At 36.7% G+C, this 15,605-nt stretch overlaps 1 protein-coding gene across 5 annotated transcripts in view; it reads left to right on the top strand.

The window, feature by feature from the left end:
• LCORL (ligand dependent nuclear receptor corepressor like) overlaps window positions 1-15,605 on the top strand; it is an 80,981-nt gene that overhangs the window by 35,724 nt on the left and 29,652 nt on the right. For 4 of the 5 annotated variants that reach the window (XM_088131566.1, XM_088131565.1, XM_088131569.1 and 1 more), the window contains 4 exons: window positions 8,219-8,298; window positions 8,484-8,613; window positions 10,339-10,593; window positions 14,918-15,005. In XM_088131566.1, coding sequence (XP_087987692.1) covers window positions 8,219-8,298; window positions 8,484-8,613; window positions 10,339-10,593; window positions 14,918-15,005 — 553 coding nt within the window. The other variant, XM_025165889.2, reaches the window with a different exon arrangement.

Here is a 15,605-nt window from a genome sequence, read left to right as displayed (position 1 = left end):
TCTTCTTCTACAGTCTAAGAATCTTCTCACCAAAATAGGTATAGGTGCTCTTGAAGTAGTGCAGACATGTGATTTTAGAGAATATTAAAAGCCAATGGTTAAACATGCCTCAGGATTTCATGGCTTCCTTGGTAACTTTATGAGGGATACCAGTGATCTATAGATGGGGTAACTGTGATAGTTCTTTTATCATAGACAAATAATTCCTGAAGCTTTTAGGTTTACCAGGATTTTTTTTACTCTATATGAATATGGGACCTGGGGTCAGATTAGTTAACTGATGACTGCTGTGCAGTGGTAAGCAATGTATGTTCCTGCGGACATGTAATTCTACTTATTTACTTACTTACTTACTTACCTTCACAGCTTAACACATTGACTAGGGCTGAATGGGAACTGGAGTTCAACACCTGAACGGCCAACATTGCCAATTGCTTATTTAGACAGTTCTCATGTTACTAAGTTTTCATTGACCTCTGTGATGAGGAAATGGCTGAACTATTGACAAGATCATCTCTGAGCCTCATTGGAGCCCAGGTTCAGGAGAGTTTGATATAATGGCAATAATAATGAGTGGAATAACACTAGAGAAAAACTTGTGATGATTATGAATGGAGGGAACTAGATTCTATTTCAAATCATCTTCTTTTGTGTACCATTACTATTTGCCATGCAGTCTTTCAGCGTAAGTGGAATCACAATGGGCCCATTGCATCATGAGCCTCAGGTAGAGATAAAGGATCCTTTGTAATTTGCTGTGACCAGTTAGACACACATATATGGTCTTAATTGGAAATGGCACCAACAATATTTTTGGATTATCTGTGAGAACTGTTTGTCATATAAGCTAGATGGTCCCTGATTTGCAGTACCTGAAAATGTGGGCAGAATATTTGGAGCTATGAGGCTAACTAGTTGTGTACTTGAGTTTTACCTTTCCATGTTACTTGCAACAGGCAAGTAGGTAGGAGTGGGAGAACAGTTCCATTAATGTTTTATAAAAGTCTTTCAAACTCCATTACCACAAATCCCAGAACTAATTATATTCCATTCTAATACATGGCAAAATGTTGTAGCATCTTTATTCCAGAGACTTTGAGTTGAAGGAAATTGTCTAGATCTATGTCACTGATTTTCTGACCCATTTGGGTACTAGTTATTAAAAATCAAGAAATCTGTCAATTTTGATTGGTCTCTTAGTATATTTGGATTCTCTGTGCATCAGTCCTTAAGTAGCCAAAACAGCATTGTTGTTCTCAAAAGAGAAGTTTTAGCAGGCTTGGAGCAATCCCAGGATTTGCAGAAGAAGAAGAATCTTTGTATATCAGAGTAAAATATTGTATTTGTTCTTATTTAGGTTACTGTGTTTTTGTGGTAATAGACTTAATGATCTGTCTGTGCCTTTATGGTATGATTTACGGAAGCTTTGAAAAAGTTATTTGCCACAGATAATGGAAGTGGCATCTAGTGAACATGGCAAACCATCAAGACCTTGGGAATAGAGTCAGACAGGGAAATCTACCATTGCCTGGCCCTAGAATAGAAGCAGTCAGAGAACACAGGCATTCTTTGGGTAGTCTTCACCAGGCCATATTTCCACTGGATAGATTCAGTGAGAAAAGGGACTGGTGAGCTTGCTTAAAAGCTCTCAGGGTACCTGAGACTAGTACTGACAACTTCTCCTGTACTTCCTTGGCTGGTCAGTCTGGATTTCCATTAGCAAACGTGATGGATCAGATTGCTCCTATGTGGCTGCTTGCTGTAAGTCAATCCCAGGAGGCTCCTTAGTTTTTTGAAGAACTCCAGGAGATAAAACATCAGAAGAGATGCCTTGAGCTGTGTTGGAAGAAGACAAAGAGTGAATCTGACCAAGCATGTGTAAGAGCCTATATTAGAGATTATATCATGGATATGAGCAGCAAAATTTAGTTAATTCTCCACTCTTTCTGCATCTGCCATCCAGCAGCCCTTTTTTGGGTGACACATTCCTTGTTGGAGAAGGAGTGGTTCCAGGACCATCTGTATGGGACTGGGAATAATTTTCTAAGCATCTAAACAGATAAAATTGCTCAGATTCATTGGAGTTGGACTCTCACTGGGTTGGTCCAATCAAGGTGACAGAGGTGCTGCCTCACTTGGTTAATGGGGAAGAGTTTGATCCTGTTACTCCTGAAGAAGTAAACAGGATCCTTGGCCCTACTCAGCTGGCCACCTCTTTATTAGATCCCTGTCCTTCCTGGTTGACAAAAGCTGTCTGGGAGATAACATGCAGTTGGGTTTGTGTAATGGTGTTTACGTCCTTAAGAGAAGAAGTGATTCTGCTGGCCTTGAAGAGGCAGTAGCACATCCCCTTCTCCAGAGTGCTAGATGATATTCATGCAGTCTCCAACCTCCCTTTTGGGAGGAAAGTTGTTGAGGAGATGGTTGGATTGCAATTACAGAGGGCCCAGGAAGAAACAGATTATCTGGACGTTCTGGACCAACTGCAGAAGTGGAGGTGGGAGATAATGGTGATTTTCCTCCTTTCTCTGCAGCCAGTCCCAGTCAGTATTGGTGGGGGGAAAGGAGCCAAGTCCAAAGCCACTCAATATTTTTATCCCTCTTATTTAATATCTACAAGTGGCCACACTTGGTGCTGATGATACTTGTTTGCATATCTTGACCCCTGGGAGCTAAGTGATTCTATCTTGTCCCAGTGCCTGGAAGCTGTCATGGTTTAGATAAGGAGAAAATGGCTCAACTCAACCCTAACAAAACAGAATGGGTTCTTGGATCACTTGGTTCCATGGATCTTCTTCTGGTCCTGAATAGGGTTGGACTACCCCACTTCGGACTGGTGTAATCTGGGCTGACTCTAAGCTCCAGCTCAAGGAGTAGGTGGCAGAGGATCAGCTTGTGTGCCAGTTGTGCCCATTCCTGGACAGAGAGGCCCTCCTTCCAGACATCTTTGGTCACCTTGCAAGTATACTGTTAAAATAAACTCTACATGAGGTTGCTCTTAAAAACCACTCAGAAGCTACAGGTGGTGCAAAATGAATGGCATGAGTAGTGATGGGCAAACCTGCCCATGTAATACCTATGCTGCATCAGCTGTATTAGTTATCAATAAGCTTCCAGGTGCAATTTAGAGTGCTTGTGATTACATTTAAAATCATAAATATAGCATAAGGCCTAGTTATCACAGTGACCATCTGTCTCCCATAGTGTTTGCCCATCCCATATAATCCAACTGAGTTGGCTTGCTTTGGGTCCTGTTAATTAAACACTGCCACCTATCTGGACCCAGGAACCGAGCCTTCCCTATTGCTGCACCTGCCCTCTGTAACAGGATTTCCCTGTTGTATGGTCCCCACCCTACCCACCTTTAAATTAACCTTAAAATTCTGGCTCATCCCCCAGGCCTTGGGTTAATGTATGGTTGGGCCCCTTTAAGCTGGAGGATGGTGTGGATGCTCTTTTAAATTTGTTCCATGTGGTTGACTCCTGTTCTGTTCTTATATTATATTGTTTTCTATCTATTTTTAGTTGTGAAGCTGCCCAGAGTTGTTCTGGTGTCAGGAGGCCTAGAAATTTGATGAGTAAATAAATAGATGGAGGCCTATCTATTGAAGAGAGACTCAGTGTTTGACATGGTCAATTAAAATTGAAGACTCTTGTCTGGGTTTGTAATTGAACTTTCATATAAATTCAGAAAAGTGGGATCACACTTAAACAATAAAATATTATCCTAAAAAAAAGTAGTAGAATTTTTATTATAGTCACTGACCAGAATTGCAAACAGAAACACATTGAAAATAAAAATAAAGTTGAAAAAAGTAAAAAAGAAAAGGAATCCTTCACATGCAAAATTTAGACATATGATCGATTTGAAGTCTGTAGTGGTAGAGACTAGGATGCAAAATTCTGCTCAAGAGAGAGAGCCAGAAGTACTCTTTTTAAATCACATGTTTGCCATAAAGTCATGAAGCTCAAAAAAAAAAAAAAAGAGCACAAACTCTTTAGAAGTTTGGAAGAGTAATTTAAGTCACAGACTTTATTGTTTCTTTTAAGTGTGATCTTCTGAAATCATTGTGTTAACAAGCAGCATTTTAAAATTCAGGTTTCATTTTTAAAGTCTCCGTAGAAAGTAGGAAAAAGCAATTTGACAGTGTAATCTTCCATATGTCTATTCAGTCCTGTTAAGTTCAATGAAGCCTACTTCCAGATAAATATGTAGAATAAATTTTCAGTTTGGATGAGTTCAAAGAACAGCTGATATAACATAGAGATTAGTTTTGAGTCAAATGTGAGAGATCAGAGTTTGAATCCCAGTCTAACTCCCTGAGAGATCTTAACTTTTTGCTTGCTTCTGTTATGAAGATATAAAAGAAAAGGGTGCTTTGAGTTTCTTGGGGGGAAAAAAGACACTTGCTTGCATGCTAATTTTCAGTATTACGTAAATTTCATTGAAAATGAGGTTTACATTTGTAAGGAAGAAGATTTCTTCAACAAACTTACAGAATGCTTTATGCACAAAAAATATATTTAGCACCAAATTTGCTGTCTTTTAAACATCCAGCAAAAACTGTTCACCATTTTTAGAACATTTACTGTCTGGTAAATGCTTAAAATTGTCGTTAACTACTATTTTGTTTACTTCTTCTTATCTGTTTTAATTAAACTGCACTGACATAATTTAAAATAAAACTGTAAAAACATAGCTAATTTGCTTAATCGCACACACACATTTACTCAACATGTAACTTCAGTGTTTGTGTGTGTGTATCACAATTGAAACAGTTATTTCAGCTGATTTGTGTTGGAAAACTACAAGTATGTCTTGTCATTGAAGTTGATGAGATTTTGAGATTTTCACTTTTGCTGGATTATGATTAGTTGAAAATTTGGCATAATAATACTTAACACTGTAAATACTTAGAATAGCAAAGATATCATATAGATTCCATCAGAACTAATTTATGATGATTTATATTTTTATAATTAAGCCCATACTAATAGACATATGTGAGATTTCCTAGTATGATACTGCATTACCTTAGATTTCTGTTAAGCTTAGCTACTGTATCTGTTTTGTTTTTTAAAAAATAAATTAATAGTTACTGGAACAAGCTGTAATGAGTTTGTGTTCAGTATGCATGTTAGAAATACTGCAATGAGAAGAAACCCAATTAAATTCAGTGGGTTAATAATAAGCTATTTGTGTTGCCAGCATAACTTGTAGTTGGTCTTGTGCCCATGTGCTCCATCACTCCAACATTTAGGAGTTTTGAAACTTCTACTTTAGTTTTTATTAATTTTTTCCATTTATATCCTACCTTTAATTCAGGAACTCCAGATGGCATACAGAGAACTCCTTTACCTGTTTTTCTCACAGTAGCAACCTTGTGAGATAGGTTTAGCTGAGAGAGGGTTAGATGACCCCAGCTTGTTCTGCCATCAGAACCTGATCAACCTGAATTCAAGCCATAATTTACGAAGTTGCTTGTTTCAACAGTTGTAATTAAAATCAAACACAGTTTAATGTTTGAACATTCCTTCAACCTACAGTTGTTCTCTCATAGAAGCTGAGGCTTTTGTGACTATGCTAGTTGACTGTTCAAATCTGTGACTCTGGCTCATTCTTATAACATGGTTATAAGAATGGTTCAGCAGTTATGTCTGAAGTAGTGATTCTTCAGCTTAGATATTTTAAAGGATCTTACCAGAGTTATAGCATGAATGGAAAATAAAAGCAACTAGAATCCTAAAAACATAAATTTGGAAGGGGGTGATTGAATCGAGCCCTCTGCTCAGTGCAGGGAAGAAACAAGAGATTACAGGGGAAGACTTGGAGGATGTGAGATAGGAAGGTTTTCTTTTCCTCATAATTCAAGAACATGGCAGTTGGTTCTGAACAAACAAAAGAAAAAGATGTCATGCGCAATTCAGCATTTCCTATCATAAGGTTACAGTAATATGCCATATGCTTAAATGCTTTAAAAATAACTGGAAAAATTCTTGAAAGTAGCTGTACTCAGCCCATGTTAGAGGCATATTCTACTCTTCCAAGTGCAAAGAGGGGTTGCTGCCTGTGACAGCGGAATGGATGCATCTCACATTAAGTTTGGGACCACACTGAAATTTCCTTTTGAACCTTCAGTGGAGCACCTTTATGAAGTACTAAATTTGAGTTAAAGGAGTAGGGGATTAATATTAATAGTATTTATCGGTCATAGGCATTTGTCTTGTGGAGCTTTTGATGTTGGCACTGTTAACCACTAGGAATCTTTGGAGATGGCAATATACAAAAATAATAAAGGCAGTGTAAAGTTAGTTAGCCTAAGCCAAAAATATTATCAATGAAAAGATAAATTAAATTACAAGAAGCAGCTCTAATTTGTTGGGATGAACACACTTTTTAAACTTGTAATCCCATGCTAAATATATTCTCTGTACAGGTAGTCCCCAATTTAAGAATGAGTTCTGTTCCCAAGGTTTGTCCTTAAGTTGAATTTGTATGTAAGTTGGAACAGTATTATTATATAATACTATATAAGTAGTATTGTGCAATGAACTTGAACCATTGTGTATTTAACTTGAAATGTTGTGTATTTAACTCAAATTTTGCTACAGTAGGCTCCATTCTTAACTATGGGTCATCTTTAAACCAGGCATTCTTAACCTGGGGACTACCTGTACATAAAAATAAGTTTAGAAGTGGATTTGTGCACCCTAAAATTTGAGCCACAGTGGATCATACACCCAAACTCCATGGAATCAGTGACGTACTATTGGGTGTGGCTGGACTCTTTTGCATAGAACATTCTCAGGAATGCATTGCCATGTCCTTGTATGATAAAATTGTATGATTTAATTTTTAGCCCCTCAGAGTCATGTACTTGAGATGGGCAGCCAATTCAATTCAGTTCAATTCAATTCAATAAATAAATGTTCATTCTTGTCTAGAAAAAGTTAATCTGGGACCCTGGGAACACTTTTGCAGAAATTACAGCTGCATTTCTGCATTTCTGACACTGTTTAAAAAAACAAACCTTAAATAAGTTAGTAGTATATGGAGGGATTTGTAATAGAATACCAGAGCATTATGCAAAGTCAGTGAGGCAGACTATTATACATTTTCAGGAATCAAATAGCTAGATAGCTTCTGTCAACACAGTTATTTTTCAAGCAACATATGTGTGGAGTCCACCAAGAAGGACATTTATAGAAAAAGTAATCTAAGAGATTGTCGAAGGCTTTCACGGCCGGCATACGATGGCTGGTGTGGGTCTTCCGGGCTGTGTGGCCGTGTTCTTGAAGTTTTGTTTCCTAACGTTTCGCCAGCACCTGTGACCGGCATCTTCAGAGTGCAGGAGCACAGACAGGAGCAGTTCTGGGCACAGAGAGAACTGCTCCTTTCTGTGCTCCTGCACTCTGAAGATGCCGGTCACAGGTGCTGGCAAAACGTTAGGAAACAAAACTTCAAGAACACGGCCACACAGCCCGGAAGACCCACACCAGCCACCCAATCTAAGAGAATTGGAAAGTCCCAAGTCCTACCTACTGGGATTGGAGAAGGAAAGAAGATCTTAATGGCAATGAAAGGAGACTATTCTTTACCAAGCCAGAAAAAGTAAAATAACTCAATTTACTGTAACTGTAAGAAGGGTGTACAGAGTTTTTTGCATTTGCTTTAGCACCACTTGTAATTGTACTGTCTTTTGCCACATTGAAGGCATAATTTACTTTGAATAATAGTAGAGTTGTTACCTGTCATAAATAGAATAACAACTCTTAGGTTCTCTTGCTGTGTGGTGTTTTATCATATGGGCTAGTCTGCTCACTGTCTTATGAAGATAAATTGGCCTTGTATTTGAATGACACCATTAGTTAACATTCAGATTTTTAGACTGGTGTCTTTCCACTCACCATCTTAAGATGCCAGGTTTGAATCTAAGACAGCATGTGAAGTATATGCTCAGTTTTGACCCATGGCTTCTCTTCCTACATGTGAAAGTCTTACTGTTTTCTTGACTAGATGTTCTGAGCAGAACTAGGTTAATCCAGAATCTTATAGCATCCAGATACCTAGTCAGAGGATCTAAAACATCTCCTGTTTGGCCTAGAATTTGGCTCATGTTTGGCAGAGGAGCAAATTCAAAGTTGTGCTTACAGTTTAGGTGTTGAATTTATATTTAATTTCTCTCTTCCTCTCTCCTCCCCTGCCCCCCAACCCCAGACTGTGAACCAGAAGAAGTGACTGACTGGTCTATGGATGAAAAATGTTCCTTTTGTAATTTGCATAAAGAAATAGTCAGTGTAAGTATATGTTCTTTTAACTCTTGAAGTCACACATTTTCTCTAAGTTTTCCAAGTTTATTTAAACTGTTGTGCTATATAAAACATTTGATAAATATGTAGTTATATAATGGGATTTTTTTCTTGCTCACCTCTTTTAAGATTTGCTTTTACTTAGATCAGTGGGGTTTCTTTATACATTTTAGGATCCTACAGCAGTTCTTGGTTCTTTGCAGTCAACGCCTACGGAGGAGCTGTCATCTCAGGGCCAGTCCAACACTGATAAAATTGAGTGCCAAGCAGAGAATTACCTAAATGCACTCTTTCGCAAGGAAGGTAATGCTTGACTTCAGTTGCTATTGTGATATATAGTGCTCAGGCAGAAATTCTACATAAGTCTCACCTTTGTTTTTCTGACTTTTTATTCTGCTTTGTTCTCTAGCTCTAGCTTAATTTCTGTAAGTTATTTTGCAGTTGAAATCGCTTTTCTCTAATTGAGCTCTTTATATGTATTTAGTTGATGAGGAAATTGATTTTTTTTAAGGGGAAAAAGCTGGTTTATTTTCTAATTTCTTAAAATCTTGTAAGATTTCAAGTAATTTAAGCTAAGCACTAGTTTAGTACAATATTGTACAGCTTCCATGCTCTTGTGCTGCACATGGGTAGTATTTTAGAGTGCAGTGAAGGAGAACACACAAGACGTCTGTGTCCCTACCTCACAGAAGACTTGCAGGAAGCATATGTCCAGCTCTAAAGGCAGTTGTTTCAGATCAGCCCACAAAGAAAAATACTCATTTTTTGGGCGGTGGACAGTGTTTGGAGGTGAGGGGTATGGAATTAGGATTCTGTCTGCAAACCTGGTTCTGGATATGAACTTGTTTCTCTTTTAACTTTGAGATGCAGTGTCCTTTGATTGAGCTTGAGTTGTAAGTGAAGCAATGTTAGATTAGCTGGATCTCAAAATGCTATATTTTGAACTTGACAGTTTTCTTCTGCAAGCATGCATGTTAAAAAAAACATAAAGGTGATTTACCGACATAGACACTCAAAGGAGGATGTAAGTTTCTTTATACTGTACTCTGTTAGCAGTGGGCTGGTTAGTGGGTTCTTGTTGTGGTTTTGTTTTTTACATAAATGCTTTTGGAATTAATCCCATAGCATGACATTATGGGGTAAAAAGATAGAACCAAATCTGTATAAATAGTTAGGAAAAGGCCATAGAATATTTGTAGGGCTTTTACTCACAGATTAGACGTAATATTTTTTCTATATTGATTTCTACATTTTCTATATTGATTTCTGCATAAGAAACATCTCAGACTCAAATGCTAGTACTTTCTCCCCTTGGAGGTTTGAAGGTGTAACATTATATTCTTTTTAGAACAAGAAAACAAAAAACTATTTATTTGTCCAAGAATTTTACATTTCAAAACTGGGGTTAGTTTATATTGTATAGCTACCAGTTCCATGTAATTTTTACATTTTGTTATGATGTCAGCTGATTTGTTTTTTTATTATATTTTGCATAATACTTTGGTAGAAGAGTAGAAAAAATATAGCCATCCAGTGAACTTAATTAGGATTTTTGAGAGCCATACACTGGGTGGTATGCATAGAATGCACCCTCACCAGAAAAAAAACTATGAAGTTGCTCCCTAATATTTGCTAATGGCCTCAGAATCCTTTCTACTATTCTACCTTTCCTTTGTTGTTTGTCTGGGTAAGTGAGCATCTTTCCCAGCAAAAAACCAGGCAGTATCTCCCCTCTGTTTTACTCTTTTAAGGCATTCTTGGAAATCTTTAAATACTCGTTCTGAAGCTGGATGTGGAGCTTGGTGAGCACCAAGAAAGTCTTCAGGGGCAAAAGGGAGCTATGTCTCCCCCGCTCTCAACTGCTACTCAGGGACAAGTGTTATATTAAATGTGAGATCTATTAGAGCAAAATTTGCACTTTGTAAAAATAAGAGTATTATAAGATACCTGCTACAGGATAAACTTAATTAAAGGTATGTAGGCATTTATTCTAATATGTATGTGAATGATGCTCTTTTCTTCCCACAGATCTTCCTCAGAACTGTGATCCTAACATTCCCCTAGTTGCTCAGGAATTAATGAAAAAGATGATCCGTCAATTTGCAATTGAATATATTTCAAAAAATAGTAAACTGCAAGAGAATCGAAACGGTTCATCATATGAAATGAGTCTGATACGTAAAGATATCCAAATGAACCAAACCGAAAATCCACTTCAGGAAGAACAAGATAGCCCTCTAGACCTCACTGTGAATCGAACACAAGAGCAGGATGCTCAGCAAGGTAATCATTTTGAGTTGTTCATTTGATATTGTTGAAAATGAATGTTATATCTGAAAACAGTGTTGAAAATTTTGTTACTGCTGATAACTTGCTCTTAGAATGTCTATTTTGAAAACCTAGCGATCATAGAGTGTATGTTTTACAACCATGGTTACTCTGTCCGTGAATGTATGGATATGAATTTAGTGTATGCGTTCTTTTGCTTTGCTGACTGAATCTGAAATGATTGGTGACTCTAGGGATGGGATGGATTGTTTCCATATCTTTGCAGTAATTGCTGAAGCAGTGAAATCTCTGTTAAACACAGTTGTTACCATTTTGGAACCAGTTCCTGCAGAGGCAATTGCCTCTGTAGGGAGTCTTTCATTTCTTCATCAGTTCTTTCATTTGCTGCATATCCTCTCCCTGACATCAGTGCAGAAATGGAATGCTAGAGTATCTGCTACCTTCAGGAACAATGGCAGCATTTTATTGCATAGAGTTGCTGGGAAATGAAGGGTTCTCCTGCACTTCTGGTTGGTAGAATAGATCTTTTTTCTGTCATAAGTCTCTTCTCATGACAAGGGAACTAGATATTTAGGCTTTTGCTCCTGTGCATAGCCGTAGGTCCAGCTCCCTGTTGTGAACTCCTCTGGATACATAATCCCAGCAAAGCAGCTGTAGAGAGTGTCCCATAGCCTATTGTATCAGATTCTGCAATTGCTGCCTCGAATGGCAGATTATTTTTAAGATAAAAGGGAAATGTTGTATGACCAGTCCTGATTTGCTTCTCTGAAATCATGCATTCAGCTGCTTGGCTCCCTAGATCCTCTTCTGGCAAGCAGTGAGAATCATTTAGGTGTCTGCTCATGGACAGTTGCCAACAACTAGAGGCAAGTGGCAGATTACAAGACTGAGCTACAGTGCTACTGCTAAATGGGCTGTCAACAAATGATTTCTCACCCATGATTCACAAAGTAGTTGCAAGCATCCACCTTTCCAGGAACTCTTCTTTTGGCAAGATGATAAAAAATCCAGAGAAAGAAGATGGAAGAAAATGTGGCCACTATGTTAGTCATACTTTTAGATAGAGTGTTATAAGAATCTGCAGCCTGTATCTCTGCTCAGTCTTATTGCAGTCTGTCATCATCTGAATTCATGACCCATAAAGATTTTGACCACAGGACTTTCAGGTGCTAAAAAACCTTTATAGATCATTTATGGGATGCTTATATTTTCTGGCAAGATAACTCAGAATTGAATGGAATTTGGAATATGACAGCATGCAGTTTCAAATCCTTTGAGATTCATTGTTTGACATTCAAATATCTGCTAAAATAAGACTATTATGATATTGTAGCTGCCCTTAATTCCAGATAAGTCTCTTGTGAGTTGAAAGCATTGAAAGATTGAACATGAGCAGAATGCTTTGGTAGAGGCTACTACAACTTGTTCCTCACTTGTTCCTATCAAGTATCTTTTGAAAACATTGTTAGAGGAGACAGACTATCTCTGCTTATTAAATCAGGTTACTTGCACCTCAAGGGTAGCTAGAAAACTTCATTTTATGTATACATTTCTTTTCTATATGAAAAGCAAAGAATATTATTTAAAATGGAAAGTTTTCTTTAATTGTTTTTCTTTCAAACTATGAAATGTTATGATTGAATTCCATGTAATGAATCTGTTTATTCACTTAACACTGCTGGTTTTTGTTTTTGTTTTTTTCTCTTTTTCCTTTAAGTGCTTTGGTGTAAAACTACAGAGCTTTTCAGTGCAACCTGACCATCAGCAGAAATGACCATTCCACCTTGTTCTGATGAGTCAGCTTTACCTTAGGAAGTGTGTTCCAATCAAACTACTCCATCTTGCTGATATCAGTAGATGTGTATTGTTGCCAAGAGGATTTCCTGCCTGAGCACTGAACACCTTTCCTCATTTGTTTAAAACAGAGACCAGGAGAACAAACATTCCAGCAAACTGCAGCCTTCTTGCCTGCTGGTCATCAAAGGAGTTCTTGCTCATCCTCCTTTTTTTGGCTCCTCAGATGGGCAACTTAATGCTTGGCAGGCTTTAGAACTATGGAGATTGAGTTTCTTGGAATTCGAAAGCGACACCCTAAAGATGGCTCCTTCCTGGGTTGGCAATCTCTCTGCTGATCCACTTTTAGGAGGGAATATAGTTTCCCTAAATGCTGTCCAATTCTTTTATGCTATCTGGGAATTTTAAAAAATGCATCAAAATGTGATTTGGAGTTATAAAAATGTACGTGTCCCTTGTTTTCATTCAGCCCTAAACAAAGTAGTTTGGAAAATAAAGGCATGTACGGATTTATTGTTTGGGAACTATATGTGCCAGTAACGGTGTTACTATCAAATAGCCAAGATTTCTGATGCCTGCCAAAGGTTTTCCCCAATCCTAATACATTTCCCTTTTAAAATCCTGCACTTTTTATTAATGTGGGATTAACTTTTTAAATCCCTAATTGTATTTGAGTTCAAATTAGTACTGCTCTAACCTTTTAACAAATTTCACACCTAGGTATCAGAATACCTTTTAATTCAGCTGTTTCCATTTGTGCCTGCCCAAATTCTAAACTTATCACCACCATTTTATACCTGTGGCTGCTTTTAGGATTTCGTATATGCATTTGCAATTTCTTACTGTGTTTGAATTTTTTCTGTTAAGTTTTCTTAGCAGTATATTTGGAAGAGAAGATAAAATACATGCATTCTTTGAATATAGAAAAGCATGCAGAAAAATATGCAGCTTCACATCTTAATGTAGTCTCACAAACTAAAAATGTTGAAAATGTTCAGTAGGGAGTATGGATGGGAGAAGTTGAGGAACAAGCCACATTTTACAACCCAGAACTACCCTTGAATCCAAACATCTTATATGGTACATCTTTCATATTAGATGGGTTTGAATCCTATTTTTAGTTTTGTTTTGTTTTTTAATTGTGATCAAAGGTGAGACTCATAATCAAAATAGGCTTGCATGCGTAATCATATGTAAAATAAGTTGTAGAATACTGTCAACTAGATTCAATGTTGTGATTTGATTATTTAATTGCATATTAATTGGAATTATTTAAATTGTACATCTTATTTAATTGAAATTATGCAAAGAATGGCTTAGATGATTTATAGTGTTAAATTGTTTTGGACCATATGCACATATGAACACACTATTAAATTTTCCTTCTGAGTCCTAGTTGTCAGAAAAGAATATGAAACATAGAAACAAAGTTCTCTTTACAGGCAATGTTCATTTCCATCAAAGAAGAAGGTGAAATCTTTTGTATAGAAAATCCTCATTTCTGCTATATTACAGAAATCAATTATATGTTATTGTAAGAATTTGTTCCATATAGTTACCTCAAATAGAATAGAATTTTTTCCTTGAATTGTCTTTTGGTAATACCAGAAATTAACAATAACGGAAACTTACCATACTGTGACCTGATCAAAGATTCTAATTCATTATTAATACCTGACATTTTAGGGAGATAATTTTTTTTAATTTTCTGATTGAATGAATCTTTTTGAAATTAAGGCATCATCTTGATCACCAAAGAGCCACTTTGAAAAATGAGAAATATTTACAATTCTCAGCTATGGGATTTTTTTAAAAAAAGATATCTGCATCAGTGTATATAATCCTATAATAGGTCCTATAATAGGAGGGAGCCATTTTTGATTGTGTGCCTGTTGCTTAATCTGAGTTATCACTGTGTAATGCTGGTTGTTAAAGGTATCTAATTATAGTTATATCTCCCAGTGCTTTTGTTCTAAGATTTGGCATTCGACATGAGCCGTTGGAATATTCCCACAAGCAGAACTACTCTTATCTATCACTCACTCACATTTATATAGCTGCCTATCTCAACAAAAAGTGACTCTTTTAAATCCTGGAATTGACGTTTCCTGGTCCAAAAGTTTTTAAATACAGGGAAGTATTCAGAAATGGCAAAATCATGTTCTAGTCTGATGTAATTCAGACTCTACAATGTCATTCTGCTGTATATCATTGATTTATTTAGTTTTTAAGTGCTCTCTTGCTACCAGCAAGAACAAAAAAGTCAAAAGGACCAATATTTTCAGCTCTGAAATTGATGTTATAGCATTAATACCAGGCACCTGCAGAATTCACAGACCAGTTGAAATGAAAAAATAGTGAGTGCTTGTAATAATAGTGCTGGCATCATCCATGAGCTGCATAGTACAAGGCATGAAAATTGATGCATAGCATGGGAGTGTCTTAATAGTTGCCCTATGTCATTTTGTTGTTGATAATAGTATGAGTATGTTTTTTAATCTTACATGCCCCATTTTTATAATAGGGGATGGAGTGCTAGATCTCTCTACAAAGAAAACAAGCTTGGAACAGTCACAGTATGATGGGTCGTGTTCTGAAAATTCATTGTCTGGGTAAGCATGACCAGCATTACTCTGCTTTATTTTAAGGGGAGTAAGTGGAAGTAAGACATAAAAGTGAAGGTTTCTTTTGTAATCGACTTGTGTAAAATGTATGTTGACACACTCTTCTTCCTTGCTTATGCCAGGGTTTCACTCATAATTGTGTGTTTGTGTATAACTCATATAATTCATTTTGTGTTTTTCACTTTTTTCTGTTAAAGAAAAGTTATCAGAACAATCACCAAACTTTAGTTCATGTTCCTAAAAATAAAATAAAATGCTTATGTACATAGTGTAATTAGGAAATTAAGTAATAAAAGAGAAACTATTTGATATGAGTTTAAACCTTTCCCATTGGAAAAAGAAAAATATTTTACATTTTAGTAGATTTTGACAGTTAGAAAAAAGTTAAAGCAACTATAATTTTAGTGCACCCTAAAATGAGAGAGCTCTTGCATTTTGATTTTACTATGGTATGTGGTGTCATGCTGCTGAGATACCATTTTTGAATGGTTAATGTACTGCTGTAATAAATATTTACTGAAATTACATTGAAGTAACATATGTTATAATTCTGGCATCTTTCCAGTCATAACAGTCACTTATCATTTG

Source organism: Python bivittatus, unplaced genomic scaffold (assembly GCF_059951505.1).
Source record: "Python bivittatus isolate LINGU-HERP-01145 unplaced genomic scaffold, Pbiv_v1 ctg000960_np1212, whole genome shotgun sequence".
NCBI classification, from domain to species: domain Eukaryota; kingdom Metazoa; phylum Chordata; class Lepidosauria; order Squamata; family Pythonidae; genus Python; species Python bivittatus.
The sequence above is the reverse complement of the archived record's forward strand: the minus strand, read 5'-3'. Positions and strand labels throughout refer to the sequence as shown.